Genomic DNA, 23,945 nt, shown 5'->3' with positions numbered 1-23,945 from the left:
CGAGACTGGACAGCTTAGAGCCCCCATAAACACGGTCCAACATCAACGTGCTGTACTGTACGCGTAGGTACTCAATGATGCAGTGAGCTATACCATCCTAAGCACTGCTGAGTATTTTATCAACCGTAATAATTAATTTCACAGAAGCAAATGAAGATATCAATATTTGCCATCGTAGCCGTAACAATGATCCTTATTTCGGCTGAGGTAATTAATGTTGAAGCTGGACTGGTGGGTGTTGGACTTTGCTACGCCGGCTGCGCGACGCTCGCCGTCGCATGCTTTAGTGCAGCTGGTGCCATATTCGGCGTCGCAAAAATTGCCCAGATCAATGCATCACCAGCCCTAGGAAAATGCAATTCGGCATTCAGTTCTTGCGAATCTGCCTGTGTTGGAGCATTTGGTTGATCTAGACGTGTCATCTAGATGTATCGTAGTCCGAAGGTCGTTGCTGACCAAATCATGAATGAAAGCTGCAATAAAAACTCGTAAAATATCTCACTGTTGAATGTATTTCACCGTTGTTTGCCGCCTTATCGATATTCACTTTTCACGCTCGATACCATTCACCACTTGCCGTCCTGTTCCGTTCCAAGTTCCATTTGTCCCGTTGTAACCTAACCTGATTCAACCCAATTCAACCTAGCTGATAATAATGTATGCCTATGCATAAGTATGTATACACATGGTAATACGGAGAGTACCAATATAGACTCATTGTCAGTCACTGAAGAACATAGTCTTTAATCAACACATCAGGATTTATGTACTAGGGTTATACACAATTACCATGTATGGCTTTATTCTGTTATTGGTTAATTATCACGTTTACTTATTAACATAAAATTAAGTAGCTGTGATTTAAAAATATCGAGACAAACAGTTTTCGATATGGATATCGGTGAACTATTATCATACAAGGTAATTATTCAAGTATTTTTAAAGGTTACCAAAGTTAGGTGATGTTTAGTTTTCAATCTGAACAGTAAAGTTTCTTACGCTTATTGTATTACTTTCGTTACTATACTTAAGCTACTTATTAACGATATTCACACTACAAGTGTGTGTCAGTAACATAACCTGCCAATCTCTGAGACACTGGTGGTTATCGTCGTTAGATAAGGGTGCGCTCACTGCATTACTGTCATTAGCTGATAAACCTGCAAGTTATGATGATTTCTGTTGGAGTAGGTTGGGTTTTATGTAAGGAATTAACTTTTAGCCACCCAATACACCGAAACGACCAGTACATGGAGATGAAGAAGATGAGGATAACTGGGAAAATGCTAAACGATCAAAGCGTGTGATTAAAACGCCATATCATCCTCGTCAGCGACAGATTAATGAGGGTGATCTCACTCCAGCTGTTAGCAAAGAACCTCCTACACCAATCAGAGCTGCACTTCCAGCTCCAGCCAATGATGTTGTCGAACCTCAGTTGACAGAAAAAGAAAAACAAGAGATTATCAAGTATGTAGAGACGGAAGCAGCAGAGGTTGAAGCTTTAGATGAAGCCACGCTAAAGCGAATGATTCTGTTGTTTGAAAAACGAGCTCTTCGGAATCAAGAGATGCGGGTGAAATTTCCAGATCAACCAGAAAAGTGAGTTAGCATTTACCCAATTATTTGTGAAAACAAACTACCAAATGTCATTTTACCATTCTGTCTTTTCTAGGTTCATGGAATCTGAGTTGGAGCTACATGAAACATTGCAAGAACTAAATGTAGTAGCAACAGCCCCAGATCTCTACCCGATAATGGTAGAACTTGGTGCTGTGGCTTCCATGCTAGAGCTTCTGTCTCATGAAAATACAGACATTGCTGTTGGGGTGGCTGATCTGCTGCAAGAGCTTACAGATGTTGATATTTTGCATGAAAGCCAGGAGGGTGCAGATATCCTTATAGATTCGTTGCTGGAACAGCAAGTATGTGCCCTTTTAGTGCAAAATTTAGAAAGGCTTGATGAGAGTGTAAAGGAAGAAAGCGACGGAGTTCACAATACTTTGGGTAATATTCAATAAGACAGCAAGATGATTATTACAATATGGACGTATAAAGTTGATCTAAGTTCAATTAGGACATGAAATTATTAGGGATATTTATTTTTGATCTTAGTTGTCACCTTTACCTAAAGGGTTATTCCTTAATTTTTTTCAAGCCATATTCGAAAATCTGCTCGAGTTCAGACCAGACCTCTGCGTAGATGCAGGTAAACAAGGACTCCTCCAGTGGCTACTACGAAGAATCAAGGTGAAGGCTCCATTTGATGGAAATAAGCTATATGCCAGTGAACTGCTGTCCATACTTGTTCAACAAACACCTGAGAATAGGTTGCTGCTTGGGGATTTGGATGGAATAGATGCTCTTTTACAACAACTCGCTGTAAGGGTTTTGCTGTTTTCTAACTATATTGGAATTAATCTCGATGAAAGAATAACAGATGCAAACCCGTTCACTGTAATCCTTTAGTTCTACAAGCGTCACGATCCTCGAACAGCGGAAGAACAAGAAATGATGGAGAATCTTTTCAATGTTTTGTGCTCCAGTCTAATGGCAACGATAAATCGAGAACGCTTCCTCCGTGGCGAAGGACTCCAGCTCATGAATCTAATGTTACGTGAGAAGAAAATGTCTCGTAATGGATCTCTAAAGGTACCACGTATATTGAGAAATTTATGGAAAGTTGTCACAGCCATTGACGCAGATTTCCGGTTTCTAGACAGGGGTTTATATTACAGGTACTGGACCACGCTATGAATGGGCCAGATGGAAAGGACAATTGCATGAAATTCGTAGATATACTGGGATTAAGAACAATTTTTCCATTGTTCATGAAAACACCAACTAAGAATCGAAAGAAAATACTCACAACGGAAGAGCATGAAGGTAGTTACATCATTTTTATTTACTACTGTTCCCCTCCTGCTGAACTCACCATTCTGTCTTGTTCCCACCACCATGTATTTATTCAGAGCACGTCGTTTCCATTATCGCAAGTATGCTGAGGAATTGTAAAGGAGCACAGAGACAGCGTCTGATAAGCAAATTCACAGAAAACGATTTTGAAAAAGTCGACAGACTGATGGAGCTTCATTTTAAATACCTAGAAAAAGTAGAGGAGGTCGAAAGAGATACAAAGGCAAGTCGTAACTATAACTAGCTATTGTTCACTTTTGTAATAATCTATAAATTAATATCAAAACTGACATTACTTACCTTGATTATACTAATTTTTAATCACTACAAATTTGTGTATGTGTGGGATTTAATCAGTGGATATTTTCTATTCCTGATATTATTTAAAATTTCTAATTTACAGGATGACGAAGAAGAGGAAGAATCTTACATGAGGAGACTGGACGGAGGATTATTCATTCTCCAGTTAGTAGATTACGTTTTATTGGAAGCCTGTACTGGCTGTCCACCAACAGTGAAACAACGTGTAACGAGAATTCTCGCACAAAGACGAGCATCTCTCAAAACCATAAGGCACATTATGAGAGGTAGAATAGACAGCTCATATTGTGAATTCGCACTCCCAATACCCTTTTCTCTCTTTCTACAATATGAAGGAGACAACATAGAAATCGTTTCTTTTCTTAATTTCTACAGAATATGCGGGTAATCTTGGTGATGCTGGTGACAATGAGTGGAGAGAGGCGGAACAGCAACATATTTTGCAATTGATCGACAAGTTCTGATGTCTACCTGCCTCGCGATTTTCACCCTTTACATTCATCAGAGGATTCTCACACATTACCCAATCGTGTTCACACGTAATTAGAGATGTAGAAAAATCCACTGTACATCGGCTAAAATCGAAAAATTTACAGATTATTGCAATCACGTAGTATTAATCACATTTGCATTTAATTTACATCGTTAATAAGAATGAATTGTCAGTAAACGTGATGCGCTGTTTTTGTAGGTAGTTTTGTTGCGATTCTATCAGTGTAACTCCTACTGACCAGCTTATCTTGCATCTCAATGCCAATAAAATCGAAGTGAGTCATAATATGTCTACATACATAATCTTGCCATATATTATTCTTATAATTTTTACGTCATTTTCTGTTCCCTACAGTTCGTTACTTCATCATTAATCAGGATTAAAGAATGGTATGTATAACATACTTACATTTACAGCTTTGGTAGTTCTGTATTTTTCTCGAATAAGCCACAAAAATTGAAAAGAAGCGTCGCTTCATCAGTTGACAGTCATCTGTACTATGAGTTGTAGTCAACATTTGTTGTAATGCCTTTCTGCTTTGTTCTTCACTGTTGCTGCAACTTATATTTTTTAACATTTTGAATCATTATTTGTGAGAGGATGGATTTGGTTCGATGATGAAAGAATGACAAGGCTTCTATACAATTTAATTATAATTGTCTTCAGACGGTCTGCAATTTGCTACTGCAAATCTACCGAGTGAAAAAAAAGTCGAAAATTTTCGTTAATCATATCAGACCATTTTTTAAAGTTTTAAACGAATATGATTTTATTTACATTTGAGCGGAGTACACAGTAGGTGCTATGCAATCACAACAATAATATTATCATTGTAAGATGATAAAAAATAAACAATTATGTATTACAATCTAATATGGATGAGTCGCGTCTTGTATTTTCCCTGATACGCTAAAATGTAAAGTCTCGTGCTCTGCAAACCTAATGGCGTAATGAGATAATGAAAATATGATTAAAAAAAAAATTAAAAAACATGTTTTATGTACAATGTGAGAATTCGACGTAAAGTCAGTCACGCCTTTTTTGCGCGCCGTCAGTTCCGTCGCTTTTCAGGATCAGTCCAGTTCGTTGACTCGATATAACGAACATCCGTCGCAGATTTATCTAACAATAAGCATTGGATCACAGCTAATCTACATGAAAATCTTACCTCTAATGATAATTAATATGTCGCTAATGCTAAATAGGTCACTCGTTAATGACTCGATAAGACATGCCTTAGACGAACGAGTTTCCTAAATACATCGCGTGTGAGGAGACGCGGCAGAATGATTCCAAGGCGTTAAACTGTATCGAAATACATGAGTCAAGCTCATTAAACTCTCTTTTCACTGTATGTTTTACGCTAATCTGTTGCCGCATCTCATCGCATTTTTTTCAATAAGAATATCCTTTGCAATAACGTGGGTGATGAATTGAAAACTGTGGGAATAAATAAATAGCGATATCACGAACGATTGCGTGTGATGTTAGTGGAAGACAATAACGGTGTCGGACTGCAATGCAATTTTAGCCCTTATTTAACACTGAAAGTAATGGGGACTCAATAAATCACCAGGCCTGGATATGCCTCTGATTGTACGTAGCATTAAAAGTATCGAAATAAAATACACGAGATAACACGGATGATGGCAAGTTGCTTTGATTGTTTACGCTTCACGCGTTATTTTTCTTATTTATACTTTGTTTCATCACTCACCAGCCTTAGAGTGATGGTTATGGGAGGGTTTCACAAAGGAAGGTAGAATTTTTTGAATGTCAAGTACATGTCAATTCAATAAACATAACAACGTCCCCACTACGCCCATGTTCATCTACTTGTAAGAATATTGAATGAACGGTAACCGGGTGGATAATAAACAGGTACTGGCCGTGGTGAAAAAATTTCCAAAAATCTCATATTAAGGGAAGTTTTTTCAAAACAGTACCACCAAATTCACCAACAAATGAGCTAGCAGCAAAGAAACGATAGTTGAAACCTATTTCCGGCAATCAAAGATATGAAAACTATGTCAAGCCTAACAGCCGCTCAGCCTTCTCATGCTTTGTTATCCAACGCTAGCCCTCTCTAGCTTGATCTATGGGTTTCATCTATCTGGCTACTTGATTTATCATTAACCACCGATCAACGTATGAGGCAGGTGGCGCAAATCCGTTGAGGTCCAATACAGTCATCATGGCAAAAGGCTCCGCATTGACGACATATGACCATGGCACCTCTCATATTGCATTCACATGGTGGTGGAGGATCACCACCCATAATAACACCGGGAGCACCAGGCTCAGCACCACCACCACCTCTCCCATCTGAGGCACCCCTTGCCTTCAGAGTTACAGCTTGATGAGAACCCTCCCCGGCGCTCGCTGGCCTTCCTCTGACCAGATGAAGTCCCACTCCCATTCCAGCTATTTGGGGGGGTAGCGGCGGTGCCGATGAAGCCCGAGGTGCACTGTCACCAACTCCAGTTCTTTGTACCAAGATGTATTGCCCCAGGCCATTTGTTCCATTGGGACCCAGCTGAGCCACTGCCCCACTTTCAGTCACCTGAAACATAATTTATGTAAGTTATTTTAAACAAAAAGATCATAAAGTTCCTACAGAATAACCAAATCACATTTCACATTTACCTCTGCAGGTATGGCTTGCCGTGTGGTAGCAAATACGTGTCTAAGCATCACTGCTTGACCCTTATTCTGCGTATGTTTTACATGCTGCACGGCTTGCTGAGCCTTCTGGGTTTTGACACTGGTTAGTGTACGTCCTCCAGGCTTGCTAGTGGTGAAAGTTCCATCAGCACGGGCTAGTAAACTTGGGGGTGGTTTCAAATGAGCCTTGAGTTGATCCCTATTCGGCGAGCTTTGAATCACCTGTAGATTGACAAAGGATTTAAACTATTTCAAACAATACTTCTTCCAAGAAATCCCTCTACAGTCCGTGTACTAATACTGAATTCGAGTCAAATTTTGAACCTTTCAGATGAAAAAAAAAAAAGAAATCCTAAAGCATTCAACGTTTCAATTAAATCAACCAACCGCCTGGCAAATCTGGTAGCTTCGTTCCAAATTTACGGCACCAGGGGGTTCTTTTGTGGAACTCCTAGACCTTCCCCCGCCTTGTTCCTTATTGCCACTTCGTGAACCTCTCGGGCCACCTTGGCTGGTAGAACGGGCCAATCGCGAAGGAGCAGTAACGACACTTGTAGCATATTGTTGCTGGACAGTAGCAGTTACAATCTGTCGAGGTTGTGCAACAATTGGCGTCTGTTGCTGGACGACGATTGTACTTTGACCTCGACCTTGATTCGGGGACGGAACACATATAGGGTTGCTCTGCGCCTGATTACGTGGAAGAACGTTGCTAGTTGCAACATTCGTTTGTCCAACAACATTTGCCGACGATATTTGAACAATGGTCTCTTCTTGAGTACTGACCACGCTGAGCTGGGGGGACGGATTGGACTGGTTTTGAATCTGTATCGGGACAGAGTTTGAGTTTGTTTGTCCTGTGTGAAAATTCGTTTGTACAAATCTGATTGACTGTAATGGAGGAAATGCAATTATCGGTGGGCTATTCGACTGAATATTGTTCAATAGGCAGCTTGTTACAGGGGTACCAACAGTCAATGTGTCAGCTCTTTCATAGGAAGGGCTTTGGTCAACGGGAATTTGCACAGAGTTCATCACTTCCGCAATACTAGTCTTTGTGTTGTTTTGTTTGGGAATGCTCTCAATTTCGTTGGATGTCGATGAATCATTGCAGTCATCCTGTGTCGTCACAGTTATGTTTGCGGCAACGGAACCATCTAAGGCTGCGGTTACTAGGGGCCAGGGTACTTGGAGCTCCTCATGTGTCTGCAAGTGGGAATTGATTATTAGACTATTATCTCAAAATAAAAATATTTTGAAAATAAATTAGATTCAAAGATCATGACTTTAAAGCATCCTATAAAAGTTGCCTGCAAAAACACATGTTACAGGTTTTAATCATTATCTACTCACACTGGTTACTCCAACATTATTTACTGTGGGTTCAACGGTCCAGTTGCATTCGAGCATCCCGGTACTAATCTCTCGTGATTCGAGAACATAATTATTGGCGTCAATGAAAGCATCTTCTTCATTTCCAGTGGTCATCTCGCAAGAGGCCGCATTGACTGGCCCTTGTACAGGTACCACAGGATTGTCGTCCCCTCCTCCTGTACTTGAACCAATTTCTATATCCGCCAAAATAGGATAAATATTTTCTGGGCAACCTGATATCTCTTCATAAGCTTCTATCATTTCACCACGTACCTACGATCGTAAGAATTCATTTCATTGGAATATGTAAATACCAAACATCTGATGATTATTCAACAAATCTATGTAATGCTGATTATCAATATGATTCTTGAATTTTTTCACCTCTAATTCATGTATGCGTTGTAATGTTTCACTATCTATCTCCATCTCTTCTGGAATCTGTGGTTCACCATCTACAGTTGTAGTTGTAGTTGATTCTTCTACTTCTGGTTGACTATTGATTATAGACTGATTCTCTGATATTGGTTCTGATAGAGGGGCACCATCACAAGATGACAAATTCTCTGTCGTTACATTACTTTCGATTTTACATATCTCGGAATCATGATTATCCGATTGACGGGAAATCTCTTCATCAGGTACATCGGAAACTGGTTCCTCAGATTTGTGTATTTCTTCGTTAATAATTTCAGCAGCTACTCCATTGGCTATTTCTAACATTAACTCTCCTGGAGTTTCAGACACACGAAGTTCCGATGACTTCGTGGTTTCATCATTAGTGACAATGACAGGTGTTTCTTCTATGAATGGATCAGGGTCAGACTTAATTATGACATTGGATGAATTTAGTTTTTGCTGTGTTAGTACTTCTTTGCAACTATTACTCGGCACCATTTCCTTATCATCCTCACATTCTTGCGTTGATTTAAGGGACACTGCTTGACTCTCCGTTGTCAAGCTTGACGCCATTATATGACCTTTAGAAACGTAACTTGCTATCGCCACTTTTTCTTCTGTGACTGCTGCTGAACAAGGTACAAGATCAGGTGCTGTTTGATCGTGTATAGATTCTGAGCGCAATCGCAAACTTGAACGTGTGACTGCTCCAATCGGCCTTGGTTCCACTGCAGAGTGCGGTCCTGTAACAATACATTACTCATAATGGGAAAAAGCAAAACTGTATAGAAATGTTGTACATACGTTTTCGAGATGTTTGACTTACCGGATCTCAACTTAGGTTCTCGTTTCTCACCCCATATTGGTTCAAAATGCTTAAGCTTCCAAGGATCTAATTTATTCTTATCTCTCTCAGCTTCCATTTTCAGTCTCTGTTGATTTTCGGGGGTGAATTCACCCTCAGCCAGACGTTTTTTCCACTCAAGGCAGGCACGTGCAAAGAACTCATTGTTTAATCCAGACGTTGCAGCATCCTAAAAAAGCAATGATTACACACAAGAGAAAACATACTACAATAAGTGTTAAGCTAAGAGATTAAATATTATTTATTTTATAACAGGCTCTTGTATTCAAAGAGTCAAACTCTTGATCATACGAGGCTGAAGCTAGCTGGCAGAATGAGCAACCAAACGTTCTAATGTTCATTCAATTAAGATAGTAAAGTCTGAAAATAAAGTTTTGTGAAATACCTTGAACCCCCAATACTTTTATAGAATTATGAAGATTTACCTAAACTGCATTTTTCTATTTCCAAAAAGTTCGAAACATCTGGGTATAAACTCTGGCTGCTAGCTTTAGCTTCATTTTTGTCATAACCAATGATCATTTGAATTTCCAATACGATCATCAATGGCATACCTGTCTATCAACAGCTGGTAAAAGCTGAGCGAGCTTCCTTTGATAAAGAGGAGGAAGTCCCTGGAAGGTGTACCGATTAAGTAAAGCCCTAAGACTGGTGCTGGCCAAAATGCTGGCTGGGGATTCCAAATCTACTAACCCAGCTTCTAACTGAGCAGCAGCTGAAAGCCTTTTCGTCGATTTTCTACGACTAGACTTCAAACTAAAACCAGGTAGACTTGCCAGCACTTCCCTCATTGTAGCTGCTGGTTCCTCGGCTATTATTATGGAAATATGATTACTTTCATTGGTATAGGAATAGTAACAATCCAAAAATAGTCCTGAACGTTAACAGATAGTATAAAAATGCATTATAAATACATTTGAATCTTAAAAAAAAAATTATTGCCTTTCTGCATATCCTGCGCAATATGTGTGCCACAATTCTTGATATTACACATTGCTTATCCAAAGAGTCTCAGCAGACCTGTTAGTTACAAGTGGAAAAAAAACCTAAATGATTTTCATAATCAAATATGAAAACCAACATAGAAGCAACAATCCAACAATTTTGAGTCACAGATGACACAACTGAAAATAATCAAGATTTGTATACAGACAATGAAATTCGGAGCTGTTGATAGTTTAAAGAAGTTTTGCAAATTAACAAACTTACTTGTGGGAGTTCGTGGGACATTAGCAACATTCAAGGGAATATCATCCGGAGGAGGTGGCGGAAGAGGCTTCACAACAATCCTTGGAAGAGTGCGAGAGTTGCCAGCAGCTATCGTAGTGTTTTTTCTCCTCCTCTTGGCCTGCTGGCGAAGCGCGTGTTTGATAACTTTTTTACTGTGAACCATACTGGAGTAACCAGAACATCCAGGGCTGCTTTCTCCGCCTCCTTCGCACTTCGTGCCATCCAAATCCATCTCCATTGTCATACAAGTAGTGCCCTACCTCATTGCCACGATAAAACTACACGTGTACACATGGTTGAGTTGACAAGATACCACAAGTTCTTAAATATTAACATAACAATCGTTACATCTTTGATTGGTATATTATGCGAACTCCGACGAATGTCAACTGGGGTATAAAAAATAAAAACAACATTTCTTCAAACCGACTGACCAACCACTTCCTGCTAAATTAGGTTAAAATTTTTGACAATTTTCAGCACAAAATTGTTAATAAACTATTGTCACACGTTGCAAACGCGTTGTAACTATTAAAATAGAGAGTTTTCACTCAGTGAAGCATGAAATATCGAACAGAAAAACTCTGACGACGTTTCACTTCAACCAGCCATATTGTATTTACGTATTTATTCCGTCCAGGCTAGCCAACTGCAGCAAATTTTTTCAAATTCTTATATCTCTTCATACTATATTTTCATTCGCCGATTCACACATATCAATTTACGAAGAGAATCATTACGAATTCAAAATCATTAACATAATGTTCGTCTCGCTTTGAATGTAGCATTTCGAATTAGTTGTGACGCATTAAATTCATCAGCATGAAAGCGAAAAGAAACTATAAAAACCTCCCAGACCATAGAGCTTAAATGGAGCGGTCACGGTGTCTCATGGTCCCAAACGTGTCCCAAACAGATTGAGAAAGAAAGCTTACATCCTGTCCTAACTTGATAGCATACTTCTAATGCGATTGAGAGAGACGGCGATATATATTTGTCTTAATTTTTTTGCGCAAAGCACAATGTAATCTGGGACCTGAAAGATCAGAGGAAAACATCGGCATGTCCACTCCACGTTTATAAGCTTATATTTCAGTGCTCTGTGCGCACGACCCTCTAGAAACGTATTACTCACAATTATATGGATATGTATCATATCTTTCCTTCATCTCTTGTGTATATTGAACGTATGATTGAACGCATGGACTTATAAAGATAGACTGCACGACTGTGCACCGAGCTGAGGCCGTGATTAGAAAAAGAGAGTACAGCTGGAGCCAGACCTCTCTACTGAGATTCTGCATGCCTAGAATCCGTAGGGCTTGCGCGATCGCAGCGCTGGCTGATAGCGAAATAAACAGGGAGCGTTTGAGTAACGAAAGATTTCACTATCTAATCCTCCGTGACCGTGAGTCGACTGCACTCTCTGAGTTGACTATTGTCGTCCGTTGCCGAAATTTGCAAAACTGTCGCGTGAGCTCGTGAGAGGTTAACTTTATTGATTGTTGATTTACTTAGAAGTTAGCTTTATTATGTACGGTCTAAAGTTAGGTTTGTCGTGTCTAATAATAATCTGTGCCTTGAGTACACATGCAGGTGCAAACAGCGATGGCGATGGCGACATCCCGCTGTCCAGGATTCGGGGCAGCGCCGGACCAACGCTAAAATTTTTCTACTGGCAAGTCAAGTTCTTTTTGTGGAATGGTGAAATGTTTTATCTGCTACCTTAATTGACAATGCATTCATGACGTAGATATGGTCTGAATTACAATGACGAACTGTTATTAGTTTTGTTACAATTCTTTCAGTTACTCATGTGGCTACAGAAAGGTGTTTGACGACTATGTCAATATTCTGCAACAGAAATATCCTGGGCTAAATATCGATGGAGAGAATTTCAATCCAGCTGGTTACAAGCTATTTTTGGCAAAATTTTTGGTTAGTCTAAAAGATCTGCTTCAATTTAAAGTAAAAGGCTCTCCCAAACAATGAAACCAGCATATCGAAATCATAAAAATCAGATTTTCTTTACAAACTTTCAATATGGAGATGATTAGTTTTTTCATCACTATGTAGTTGTAATATCGATCCTTCAACTTTATTATATAAATAATATATTTAATTTTTAGAGCGTTGAATCATTATTCCTAGTATTGATTAATTCTTTTTGCAGGGCATGTCTAAAATCCTGGTGATCATCATAATATTATGCGGCATAAACGTATTTGCCCCGTTAGGCATTCGTCAGCCATCTTGGTGGCAATGGTGCACTGATAATCGTCTCTATGCCTGCATGATGCTCTTCTTTCTCTGCAATGCAATTGAAGGACAGTTAATTGCATCTGGGGCTTTCGAGATCCTACTCAATGGTTACTAAACCCTTGCAAAATCAATCACCAGCATAAGCAAGCAGAACGAAATAACTCTTGAACCATTTCTATCACACTTTCATCTTACAGATGTTCCTGTATGGTCTAAGCTAGAAACTGGACGAATACCGCAGCCTCCAGAACTGTTTCAGATCATAGACAGTCACATGCAATTTGGAACAATGGATGTTGAACATGACGGGTTCGGTAAATAATGATAAGCCTGATAACCACTATTGTCAAAGAAAAACTAAAAATGTTTTTTATAATTACGTATCTAGATAATAATGGAAAGTACAACGTGTGCCGTTTGCTTTACCACATGTTATACTACTTTGCAGAAGCGATAGTGGAATATGTATGATTTATCTTGAAATGATTTTAATATCGTTGTGCGAATTGAAGTTCACTTTGCATTTACTGTTGTTCCGGAACCGTAATTCCTATTGAATCTAAAGACAGTTTATCGGTATGTCATTGACGGAATTTTTGATGTCTCGAGTGTATCAGGGCAGCCTTTTTTGGTTTAAAGATGATTTACCAGAGGTTTCAGGTGGTAGATGACTGTATTATATTTGTACTACAAGACAAATGAATTTGTAATTGTCATGTTGTAAATCTTGAGTAATTCATTTATGGTCTTTAGGTGGATAAGATTCCATGTACATATACGTATGTTCGTTAACGAACACTTGTCAAATGTTGTATTATATTTCTTATCAACTACGTGTTTGTTACCTTTTATTTATCGGCAAGGTGATAAGCTTGGAAGAAAAGCACGCCAACTTATTGTCAGTACTGCAACAGTGCTTACAGTAGAAAATTAATCCTAAGACCCTCACATAGATGCCCCTAACCCAACATCATTCTTACGGCCTACTAAAATCAATTTTCTTACTTTGCCGAATCGCATTTTTTAACAGTGAAAAATTCGTATTAGGTTTTTCTCGCATATACTATTCTATTCTTCAGTCTTTCAGTTTTCGAATGAAAAAACCCTTTTACGCCAAACAGTTCGTTAGTAGCGTTGATTAGAAGTTTATGGTTACGCATAACCCCTGGGTAGCTTATTTGTTTCATAAGGATGGAAATAATTTTCGCAGACATTTAGTTCAGGTACGTATTCCCATATTACACGTTTTCTTAACATTCATTTGATTGTGACTTCCCAACCAAAAATTTCTCCATCTTCGGCATGGTATCAAAAGTTTCATATTCTTACAAAAAAAAATTATGGTGAAAATTTTATGAAAATCGCGATTTTACTGTTAAAAAAAAAATAGAGTTGCGTTCAAAATCGGCAAAAAATATTTCCTTCCACATGTCTTCGCGAAGATTTTCAGTATCAATGATTTTTTTGTACGACTGACGGATGTCGATATAAATTTGTGCGAAAATCAGACTGCTCTTTAACCAGTAGTTAATAAAATCTCAAATAGTTCAGGGGTTACTATGTAACTCCCGAAATTTTACACTAAAGTTCAAGCAAAATCTGAGATTGTGAGGATTGGCGACAGGTCAAGTTAGTATGGAAAGCCCCATATGCAGGAAAAAGACATACCGGAAGTACCCTTCTCTCTTTCAAACGCTGTGATGGTGGGAGACAAGGGAACAGTGGAAGTGTAATTATCATAGATGCAGAGATGTAAGCACATGATACGGTCATATCTTCGCTGCCGCCTCGATCGTCAACACAAATATCGTCATGCAAAGAGTGGAGTACTCTCGGCATATTTCGGTAAGAACGCTCAATCCATCTATGCAACGGTCTTCTACACAGATCTGGCCACTCCTGTCCCTTCGTAGAACGCCATATTGAAAACGCTGCAACATTTTAGTCTTTTTTAGTGCGCTGCAATCTTGGAGGCCGGTGTATAGCAAAGAGCTGCAATCTCGAAGGCTGGGGTGTGCAGGGTGTGCAACAAAGAGGAATATATAAAGGCCTCCCCCTACTAGTATCGTCTGCCACATTTTTAGGTCACGTTTTTCGGGACGAAGTGCTCAGACCTCTGTAGAAGACTACGATCTATGCTTATATTATAAGTCTATGTTTACGATATCGCAACACCAACATGGTGAACTGACGTACCGACATCAATGTCCTTATTCTTACCCAGGTAGCGCTTCAGCCACTACAAAACTTGGAGGCCCTTTAAAGCTCTTGCTGTAGATCATAGTGGAAGGAATAAAGGCTGCTGGCACTAATCTGCTGTGGGTCGTATGAATTGGTATGTGGTAGAGTTCCTGTAAAATATGTAAAACCCTAACCAAAGTGGCCCAAAAGTGCTTCACTCTCGCAATTAGTGAAGATTCGGCTGCGTGTTTGTAATTTAAAGAATCATCATTCATTATAAGTCTTACTGGGTCGTAAGGATAACAGCGAGGGTCTAACCAAATGCAACCAATAAATAAACCCTGCGATCTGAATTTAAAAGTAACTACCTCACCAATTCCTCTAAAGTGGAGAAGTGTTCGTGACCTAAAGTCGAAATGATGGAAGTAATACTATTTCTTGCACGTGGTCAGTACTGGCCTGAAAAATACGGTCGACTTATGCAGGAGTGTCGACAATATTGGATACTGCAGGTGATTCCGTACTACCAGATCATCGGGCGTTCACCAAAACTATCATGTATTCTGCCTACAACAACACAACTAATACCGCAACAGTTGTCATGGTGGAATTCCTTCAGGAGACCTCGTCTTAGGTATCACGATCTTGTCGCTGTGAACATTCCATTGACAGTTGAAGCTAAGAGCCACCATAAAATCGTCAACACCTCTTGCGAAGTTGAGAATACTACTTTGGCTTTAAATGATAGCGACACCCACATTTTTGATTTTAAATGCAGAACAGCTAACGAGATCCGAGCCTCAAGCTGCCTCCAGAAACTACTCTGCATTGATATTGAAAAGGCTGATATTTGGGTCAAAGCTAATAGAAGTTTTAGTCTCATCAATCCAGCTGATATATCGCTTAATTATAAAGCATGCCTGGACGCTGACATATCTGAGGCAACTATCAGAGAAAATGCATGGTTACTGTCTTATCCACACAATATATTCAAGACAAAGATGAAGCTGATTAAGAACATGTTTTTTACTAACTTTCAAAATGGTATTCCACTCTTTCGCTTAGGCATATTCCGTTTGCTGGCACTTTCGAAACAGCTCATATACGATGTCAGATGGTATGGTGGAAGTAACAGAATACAGTATCTAGCTGAACAACTTCAGGTAATTTCTGTTTACTTATGCCTGTCAACACAAATATATGTTGTCGTGATGTATCTCTAATTAGATATTATATAATTCCAGTGTTCCATGTTTGAGGTGTGCCAACTTATAGTCAAGTACCAATTTATGCAGAATCATCCGTTCGATAAGCTCCGCGATACCTTGAAAATACTGCTACGTATGATCCATTCTGCATATCAATCTCATTGAGTTCTGTGATCGATTTAAACTGCCGATCAAGGTTGTCAATATTAACATCTCGATGTTGTAAAAATTTACAGACTACAGGATAGAACGGGAAGCTATTATGAACGACTGTTGGGCATTTAGACAGAATCCTGAAACCATTATTGACAGATTGGAGAGAATTAGAGAAGCTGGAATTTTTCCTGTCAAACCTTGGATGGTTCGTTGTATAGAACCTGTTATTGCCAGGTATATTTCATCACATATTCATTACTGCTTTCTTGCATTACTATAAAAACTTTTTTGACAAAACAAAGATGTGAACATATTTATATAGACTTAATATATCATTCTCCTTTCCAGGAGGATCAATAAAGAGTCTCATCGACGTGCAATACTAGGAGAAAATGGGACAATAATTTATTATCTTTCGGAAAGATTTCAATGTGATGAAAATAAAGTAGCTGTTATTCTCTCTAAGTTACCACAAATCAAGCATGTAAGTGGGCCCAAAACAAAGAAAGTTGTCGATTTTCTGATAGAAAACGAATATACCATAGAGCATGTGATACGGGTGCCACGAATTCTTTTTCATGGAGTAGAAAAAGCACAGAAACGACTGAATGAACTACTCGAATATGGACACAAGCCCAAAAGTCTCATAGTATTCTGTAAAACAGAAAAAGAATATAATGAATATTTGGAAAGAATTAAAAAGAAATGGCTGAAAAATGAGAAGAAGTGAATTATTGATCGGCTATTTATTCATTATTTATTTTCATAAACGAAAGAGTTAAAAGTTATTGCACGTCATCTTCATTTGACACAAAACGCAATATGTGAAGGCCTATACTTGAAGAAACTACTCCGCCATCTCACCATTTCTTATTTGTGTTGGAGTTGATAAATTAGTGCTACTCCTGAACGGTCAATATTAAAATTCACCAAAATATGTATATATATAAATAAATTTACAGAGAAGCTTTCTTGACACTGATCCTTCACACCAATGATGCAAGCAAACACGCAATAGTAAAAGCAAGGCATGAGGTCATGTCTATTGGTCAGAGAAACCTGATTCAAGGGATCATTGTTGTACGTGAAGTTGTTCATGAGTTTATTATCTCAAGAGTCGATAGCGGTATGGTAGTAACTATTAGCTCATTCACCCCAGCTTGGGTGACATCTAATCGACAAACTTTTGTTGTGTTTCAAGGGGGTGCTCTAGTCGATTTTCACGTTGTCTATATGGCCAAATATCAAAATCCAGGTATCTCAAATGCAAAAAAGGGCCCAACAGCCCCATTTTGTACGCAATTATGAACAAAATCGCTCAAATAGATTTTCGTTTGACGCAGAAATAAAGAAATGACATGAATTATACGAATATACAATTGCAATTTCGTAGAAACCATGCCATTTCTTTGTTGCTGCGTCAAATGAAATTTATTGGAGTGTTCTTGTTCAGAATTGCACATAGAATGGGGCTGTTAGGCTCTTTCTCGTGTTTGAGATACGTGGATTCCGATATTTGGAGATATATACATCAAGGTCAAAATCGATCAGAGCACCTCTTTGAAGAAATAATTAGAATGCACATGATACATCATAGAAAATACATGCCTGTACCATTGTTTTACTGTAAGGTATTTATTTTATCACGAATGATGAGTGATGGGTTTGAAGTTGCATTTGGTAACTTGGAATAAATACTACATACCTATCATGTATATACTCATTTATTTCTTACCCATGGAGCAAGATTGTTCAAATTACTAACTAAATTATATTATTAATTGCTTACTTCGCTAGTTCTACAAAGGGCGAGTAGATTCTTGATGTGCTCTTCATTCTTCATGGCACACTTATTGCTAATCAATGTGTTTTTCAATGATGCATCAATTAAATCTGGATAACCATTGGCCAATTTATCCCTAACTTCTAAGGGATCGATCCATAGGATATGACTGAGGTGAAGCAATACCTGAAACGTTGAATAATTAACACACAATGATACTCAATCTTAACTGTGAGACATCGCTAAACAATTGCACAAGACTGACGGACCTTTCCAAAAACGGATGATGTCGAATGGGTCACCGTTTCATGTAGCCAAGTATAAGCCATTCGATCAGCGCATGGACTCCAAGTAGGCTCCTCATCGAATGGAATAATGCCTGTCAGATAGATGTCTACAAAATGAGATGGCCATTCCGCAAGTTCGTCTGGAACTTCGAGTAGCTGAGAGATCTGAAGCAGATAATTTTAATTCTGCAAGCTTGGCGGCAAGTGATTACCGTAAAATAACATACGCTTACTTTAACAAAAGATATGTCTCCATCATCTATGCAACGCACTTCCACATCTTGGATGTTGGATGATTCTTTGTCTACCAGCGACAAAACCTTCACTCTTTTGTAATTTCCTGGAGCCTCTTCCACAGCACAAATGTGACCAACACTCACCGTTCTAGCTGATCTCCTGCAAACGAAACAGACAACATTTTTATGAACATTAGCTACATGGAATTGGAAAGACTTTAATTCACTGCCAATTGTGAAGGATAAAGTTTTTCATGTAGGGGATTTTAGTATATGAATAGCTACAATGTAACACAGATTGTTCTCAACACCAGAGTTGGTTTCTCACCTTCTAGTTGGATCTGCATAATGATTCTGTAACTCAACTGAAAGTTTAGCAAGTTCCTCAAATGAAAATGTTACTTTTTCATTTGTGTTTGCCCTTGTGTATTCTACTACCCTGGCTGAATAGTGATTGGCACTATGGATAGATGTGATAACGAATTTTACATAATCGCCACTGAAAAACAAATAACAATGATTACATGTAACTATCTTAAGTGTACCTATACATGTTCAAAAACTCACGTTTTTATCTGTGTGGATGGTTGATCAATCTCAGGGATAATACAATGTCTACTTGTGCAGGCATCCCTGTAAGGGCAGCACCCAAAGGCTTTCAGATTTTCACATAATTGTCGATCAGTCTTAGCCATTTCCGTTGATATAAATATTTTCTGTGGATTAAAAATATACATTCAGCATCGTGAGAGAAAAACAGTATATGAGAATTTTACCTCGAAATAAGCTTCCATTTCTGGTTTTATTTTAGTTTTTAGCCTTCTCATAATAGTAATAATTCCGTATAACTGGGTGTCATTGCTTTCATCAGCAATCATAATGAACCTGGGCTTTGGTCGGTCCTGCAAACACGAAAAAACTTTTGAACAATATAGGAACAAGGTGAAATTGATCCAGCTTTATCTCACGACAAGATAAGATCTCACCTTTCCACGCGTTTGCGGAGAAAAATTGTTAGCCAGTGTTGAAAACCTGTAGAAGAACTGAGTCTTCGTGTTTGAGGCAAGCGAATAGTGGATCAGTAATTCTGCATCCCTGATATTCAAGTCTGATAGCACCTGGTCTGTGCAAACGAGCACAGAATACATACCTGATACTTTCACCATCCAGGACTCTCTGATGCCTATGCTAACAAATAGGTCGTGTTTATATTTCACATGATTTGTTAATTATTGCGAACAGGTATATTTGGTATTACATTCCAATACTTTGGGATTTAAAGTAGCAATATCATACCTCGTATATCAGTGAAAATCATCTCATCATGAGCGATAAGGGTATCTATAGAAGCTGATTTAAGAAATTCTGAGAGTTCCCTCGCTTCATGCGGAGTTGTGCATACTATTACTGTCTTGAGCATCGACCATTGCGATCCAAGTAAGTCTATTATACGGGGAAAGATGTGATGTTAATAAATACAGTTGACAAATCCCTAAGCACATTTAAGCATCTAATGACGAGTGAGATTCAATAAAAATACAGTAGCATAACAATCTGGGCTTGCAAAAGGGGAAAAAATGACTAAATTATAATTTGTCAAACATTTAAACACATATGGCATCAACATGTTGTACTCATTTTGAACTCTTACCAACCACTTTCGCAGCCTTTTCTTGTTTGGGATTGATATAGAGCTTTGTTTTAAAAGATGCATACACCACTGCTTCCATATATGATCCAATACAGACATATGGGTCTTTGATGAATGCATCAACAAAGTTCCTCATCAAAGGTGTCCAGTGCTGTGCAATTGTTATCAATTGCAGTGGCATTGAGCCAGGTAACTTGCAATGTCCATGTTGGACTTCCTTTATAACTCTGAATATTTCTCCTAACTGATGAGCAGAAATGCAACCACCAGTATGAAACAGAAAATACATCATTTTCCATTTTACGGTGTTAGTGTAATTCATATAGCAATAAGACATGTTGACATACGTAAACTGGTCGTTTGCTGAAATTGATGCATGCAAGGTTGTTGATACATCTCTTACCGATTTGCGATACTTATCAAGTATCACGTCTGCTCCATCGAAGATCATGTGAAATAGTCGGTTCAAGTTTAACAGCTTCCTATTGTTCTTGATCAATCTCTTCAGGCACGGAGGTGTAGAAATGAGAATTTCACAACCATTGTATAGTTTCATCTGGTAAAAAGTTTGAGATTTTATTTCTGTAGCATCTTATAATTTTTTTAGTGACTTAGTTATATTAGTTATCGCATATGGATGTGGGAAAAAACTCATAAAGGTATCGGTAAGAACAGATATGAATTACCATAAGGTTTTTTTCTGGCATCCCATTAAAAGCCGTTAAAATTCGTATTTTGGGATACTCCTTCAATATTTGCTTACATTTCTCGTGGACATGAAAAACATCAGTGGAAGATACACATAGTATTATTACCAGTGGCCCATTGACTCCAGATGAGAACTATAACATGAATCACAAAAATAAAATCAGGCTTTAGTTTATTCAAATTTGGGTACAGCCAACACTAATACGATTATTTACTATTATTAAAGTATTGGTATGTATATAAGTTGAACCCCATTTGACCACTTAAGTTCAGGGATTATTTTTGATAAACCGAATAGAAGTTGAATTTTATGAGAAATTGATCTATCATTACAGGTGTATTTTCTGTTTATTGCATTTTTTTTCATACAGTGCATCAATAAGATTTCAGCTCTTTAGTGTGTTATATAAACACCTTACTTTTAATTTGTTTATACTTAAAATTGATGTTATTCGAAAAAATTGAAGTTTGAGATTTCAATATTTACCATTTCATTGGTCAAATCTCGCAACAATTGGTCGATAATAAAGTTTTTCTAGTTGATTAAGGGGATTTCTAAAAAAACCCAAGTATAAGTCGACCCCTTGTATAAGTCACGTCCGGATTTTGAGAGGGAAATCGGCTAACAATATTATTATACGCTATTCGGATTAATAAGGTATTGATTTGCAGTAATACCTTTGGGTATATTTCGTTGGCAGCAACCAAGCTGGTTATTGGTATAAGATACGATAATGTTTTTCCAGATCTCGGAGAATTAACTGCTACCACATTCAAGCCTTTGCATATTGCAGGCCAGACATATCCTTGGAGGCGCATTGGCCTCACAAGTGTCATTGAGCGCAGTGTCTTATGTATTTTCTCAGGGAATCCAGCTTCAGCCACTGAGTTAAGTTGCTCACACAGAAGTTTGCTGCATACTAATATTTCATGACTGGAATTGACACAGGAATTGGCTTTTGGTGATCCATTGAATGCATGTGCATAAACAGCATTATTTTTGTTACGTCTGAAACGAAATCTTTCTGACTAATCTTAAAAATTGTTATTTACCTAACTAATATTTAGAACTGCAATTTTGGAAGAAAGACAAATAAGAAAAATTATACCCACCCTTTATTATAGTCAGTTGTATCTAAATTTTTTCTACTCAATTCCAATGTAGTTTCTTTGGTTGTTTTTATTGGAGAGTTCTCAACTGATACTCTACTAGATATATCGGTGTTTTCAATTATCTCGATCAAACCTATGTCATTATTGTCATTAGTTCAGCTATTGAAAGAATTGTTGCTGCAACCATTATTATTATTTACAGAACTACTTACTGGAATTTATAGCTGTTGCAAATTGATTGTAAATCAGTGCTTCGCTGAGAACAATGATCTCATTATCTACGATCAAATACAGCTCACCAAATTTATTTCCAGACTTATCAAAGGAGAGATAATCAAAGTATGTCTGAGTAGATGCACTCAAGATTTCTTTAGTAAATCGTATAGCACTGTTGCTCCAAAATTCTGAAATACTTTGCATCAATGTATAAGAAACACATGTCATGGATTGCTGCGTCAAACTCCAAACAATACATACAACTTTGAACAAATAAGAAGACATACCAGGCACTTTCATCTCCCGTAGTGATTGGCAATATATCGTGGATGCCAATGGATGATGTTAAAAAATCATCAGATATGGAAAAAGGCGGTAAGATTTTTAAATCTTCCATCCAGAATTCCAATGCTATACCATGATCAGGCAAGAATACTCTATATTTTGTATTGATGGTATTGAACAATCCAACAATTCCCCTACAACACCATCCTGGTAATTCAGCATTGAAACTGCTCCTGTTGTCAATGATCACCATCTGTAGAAAAATTCCACGATGAAAAAAATTGTCCTTTTTAGGTTTCAAAGCAAATTTTTACACACAATAAAATAGTGAGCAAATAACAGTGTAATGCTTACATCTCCAATTTGGGGGTGCAAGTGGTCTCCATACTTCTGTAAATTGGTTTTGGCTATCCTGTGTAATTCTCCCTCTAGCCGAACAATCTCTGTGGCATAATTTTCTGTTCGACGAATCCTTATGTGAAAGGGATCGATGACATTCGTCACTTTAACCGATTCAGCAGTATTCGGAATGTAGATACTATCTTCTGAAAGTTAAAATCGAATTATCCATTGAAGAATTGTCAATCACCTGTGCAAATTATGAACATTGTACGTGCAAGAATATATCTTGAACACAGTTTAGCGATTGACTTACCCATGTCGAAGATTTAATTAGAAGAAAAAAATTATTTTGAAACATTAGATTTGTGTCATCACAACACAGTTTTCTTATGTTTTTATTCTATTTTGTTGTTCTATCACATTTATCTATCCGAAATTTTCCAACGAGTGGCCGACACATTCGCTGACCACGAGTGCCGCTGACTGAGCGTTGTCGGAAGAATGTATAGACGGTTCACTTCTGGGGGCCTGCTTCTGATTCGGCTTTCACGGTTCCAGCCAATGAGAGGCGAGATTGGACAAGAAATTATTTTTTTCCCATTGAATCTCGTTTCTCATTGGCTGTAATTTGAACCAAGCCGCCTCTCGTCGTTTTCACATGTGGAAAGCATAGAGATATTATACGTAGCGTAGGCAAGGTATAGGAATAAAGTATAAGTGGAAAGGTTAGACGGACAGAAACAGAATATTGCTGCATATGCTGAATTTTGCTGATGCGGAATCTTTTGTTGGTCATTGGTTGGTACTTATTAGTGCTTGTCCAACCTTTAATTGTCCGCCGATTATCTGTAAAATTTGAAAAACAAATACCCTCCCAAATAAAAAAAAAAGTAAGACTGTAGTTATGCGCTAGTCCCGTGAATTTGTTAATCCGTTCAATCCGAGCACATTTTAATTGCAATGTATGTACAATTCAATTTTCCGTGTTGACAGTTTGTGGGTCGTTTGAAGATGATTGATAACGCAATCCCGACATTTAATATATTAATCACCTATAAACGATCAACAAACAGCTGCCAAGTACGGGTAATTGAATTTCATTGCAATTTACAGTTAAATGAGGAGCTGTCGTAGGTTAGATGCGCTGGAATTGGACAAATTCAAATGACTAATGCCTAACTACAGTCGTTTTAGTTTGATTTTTTTTTTTTTTTTGGAGAGTAATTTTTCTTTCAAATTTTACAGGTAATCGAGG

At 38.0% G+C, this 23,945-nt stretch overlaps 5 protein-coding genes and 1 long non-coding RNA gene across 14 annotated transcripts; 3 read left to right on the top strand and 3 right to left on the bottom strand.

Moving 5' to 3' along the window:
• Positions 1 to 655: 655 nt before the first annotated feature.
• Positions 656 to 4,015, top strand: LOC107222239 (beta-catenin-like protein 1). Its single transcript, XM_015661510.2, has 9 exons — positions 656 to 921; positions 1,223 to 1,602; positions 1,676 to 2,007; positions 2,159 to 2,382; positions 2,470 to 2,652; positions 2,739 to 2,886; positions 2,973 to 3,139; positions 3,320 to 3,503; positions 3,613 to 4,015. The coding sequence occupies exons 1-9, from the start codon at positions 892 to 894 to the stop codon at positions 3,699 to 3,701; spliced, it is 1,737 nt and encodes a 578-aa protein (XP_015516996.1). The 5' UTR covers positions 656 to 891; the 3' UTR covers positions 3,702 to 4,015.
• Positions 3,368 to 11,584, bottom strand: LOC107222238 (polycomb protein Asx). 6 transcript variants are annotated; one of them, XM_046732045.1, is made up of 10 exons: positions 10,242 to 11,584; positions 9,975 to 10,156; positions 9,587 to 9,843; positions 8,994 to 9,201; positions 8,153 to 8,910; positions 7,748 to 8,041; positions 6,782 to 7,600; positions 6,377 to 6,616; positions 4,139 to 6,293; positions 3,368 to 3,812 (listed from the first exon to the last, which is right to left on the bottom strand). In XM_046732045.1, exons 2-9 carry the CDS (start codon positions 10,024 to 10,026, stop codon positions 5,874 to 5,876), a joined length of 3,048 nt encoding a protein of 1,015 aa, XP_046588001.1. In that variant the 5' UTR covers positions 10,027 to 10,156; positions 10,242 to 11,584; the 3' UTR covers positions 3,368 to 3,812; positions 4,139 to 5,873. The 6 variants fall into 6 exon arrangements, with proteins under 6 accessions (XP_046588001.1, XP_046587998.1, XP_046587999.1 ...); XM_046732042.1 differs by lacking the exon at positions 9,975 to 10,156 and having other exon boundaries at positions 4,139 to 4,290; positions 4,735 to 6,293; XM_046732043.1 differs by lacking the exon at positions 9,975 to 10,156 and having other exon boundaries at positions 4,139 to 4,290; positions 5,871 to 6,293.
• Positions 11,585 to 11,664: 80 nt separating this feature from the next.
• On the top strand, positions 11,665 to 13,357 carry LOC107222223 (thioredoxin reductase-like selenoprotein T homolog CG3887). The gene is made up of 4 exons (XM_015661491.2): positions 11,665 to 11,940; positions 12,071 to 12,200; positions 12,436 to 12,631; positions 12,722 to 13,357. The coding sequence occupies exons 1-4, from the start codon at positions 11,795 to 11,797 to the stop codon at positions 12,844 to 12,846; spliced, it is 597 nt and encodes a 198-aa protein (XP_015516977.1). The 5' UTR covers positions 11,665 to 11,794; the 3' UTR covers positions 12,847 to 13,357.
• LOC124293044 lies at positions 12,435 to 14,403 on the bottom strand. Its single transcript, XR_006902945.1, has 2 exons — positions 14,193 to 14,403; positions 12,435 to 12,572 (listed from the first exon to the last, which is right to left on the bottom strand). It is a non-coding gene; the product is annotated as an uncharacterized LOC124293044 (long non-coding RNA).
• On the top strand, positions 14,309 to 17,780 carry LOC107222245 (transcription termination factor, mitochondrial). 3 transcript variants are annotated; one of them, XM_046732049.1, is made up of 5 exons: positions 14,309 to 14,369; positions 14,749 to 15,868; positions 15,950 to 16,046; positions 16,150 to 16,303; positions 16,418 to 17,780. In XM_046732049.1, the coding sequence occupies exons 2-5, from the start codon at positions 15,122 to 15,124 to the stop codon at positions 16,797 to 16,799; spliced, it is 1,380 nt and encodes a 459-aa protein (XP_046588005.1). In that variant the 5' UTR covers positions 14,309 to 14,369; positions 14,749 to 15,121; the 3' UTR covers positions 16,800 to 17,780. The 3 variants fall into 3 exon arrangements, with proteins under 3 accessions (XP_046588005.1, XP_046588006.1, XP_046588007.1); XM_046732050.1 differs by lacking the exon at positions 14,309 to 14,369 and having other exon boundaries at positions 14,657 to 14,859; positions 15,093 to 15,868; XM_046732051.1 differs by lacking the exon at positions 14,309 to 14,369 and having other exon boundaries at positions 15,300 to 15,669; positions 15,771 to 15,868.
• On the bottom strand, positions 17,778 to 23,161 carry LOC107222218 (putative ATP-dependent RNA helicase TDRD12). Of its 2 annotated transcripts, XM_015661488.2 has the most exons (17): positions 23,004 to 23,161; positions 22,703 to 22,893; positions 22,351 to 22,601; positions 22,060 to 22,259; positions 21,848 to 21,980; positions 21,413 to 21,743; positions 20,713 to 20,868; positions 20,430 to 20,582; positions 20,027 to 20,270; positions 19,672 to 19,818; positions 19,362 to 19,558; positions 19,152 to 19,277; positions 18,943 to 19,091; positions 18,704 to 18,874; positions 18,373 to 18,535; positions 18,122 to 18,304; positions 17,778 to 18,038 (listed from the first exon to the last, which is right to left on the bottom strand). In XM_015661488.2, exons 1-17 carry the CDS (start codon positions 23,005 to 23,007, stop codon positions 17,847 to 17,849), a joined length of 2,991 nt encoding a protein of 996 aa, XP_015516974.2. In that variant the 5' UTR covers positions 23,008 to 23,161; the 3' UTR covers positions 17,778 to 17,846. The 2 variants fall into 2 exon arrangements, with proteins under 2 accessions (XP_015516974.2, XP_046588003.1); XM_046732047.1 differs by lacking the exons at positions 22,703 to 22,893; positions 23,004 to 23,161 and having other exon boundaries at positions 22,060 to 22,251; positions 22,351 to 22,511.
• Between the last annotated feature and the right edge of the window lie 784 nt (positions 23,162 to 23,945).

Source organism: Neodiprion lecontei, chromosome 2, assembly GCF_021901455.1.
Source record: "Neodiprion lecontei isolate iyNeoLeco1 chromosome 2, iyNeoLeco1.1, whole genome shotgun sequence".
NCBI lineage: Eukaryota > Metazoa > Arthropoda > Insecta > Hymenoptera > Diprionidae > Neodiprion > Neodiprion lecontei.
The sequence above is the reverse complement of the archived record's forward strand: the minus strand, read 5'-3'. Positions and strand labels throughout refer to the sequence as shown.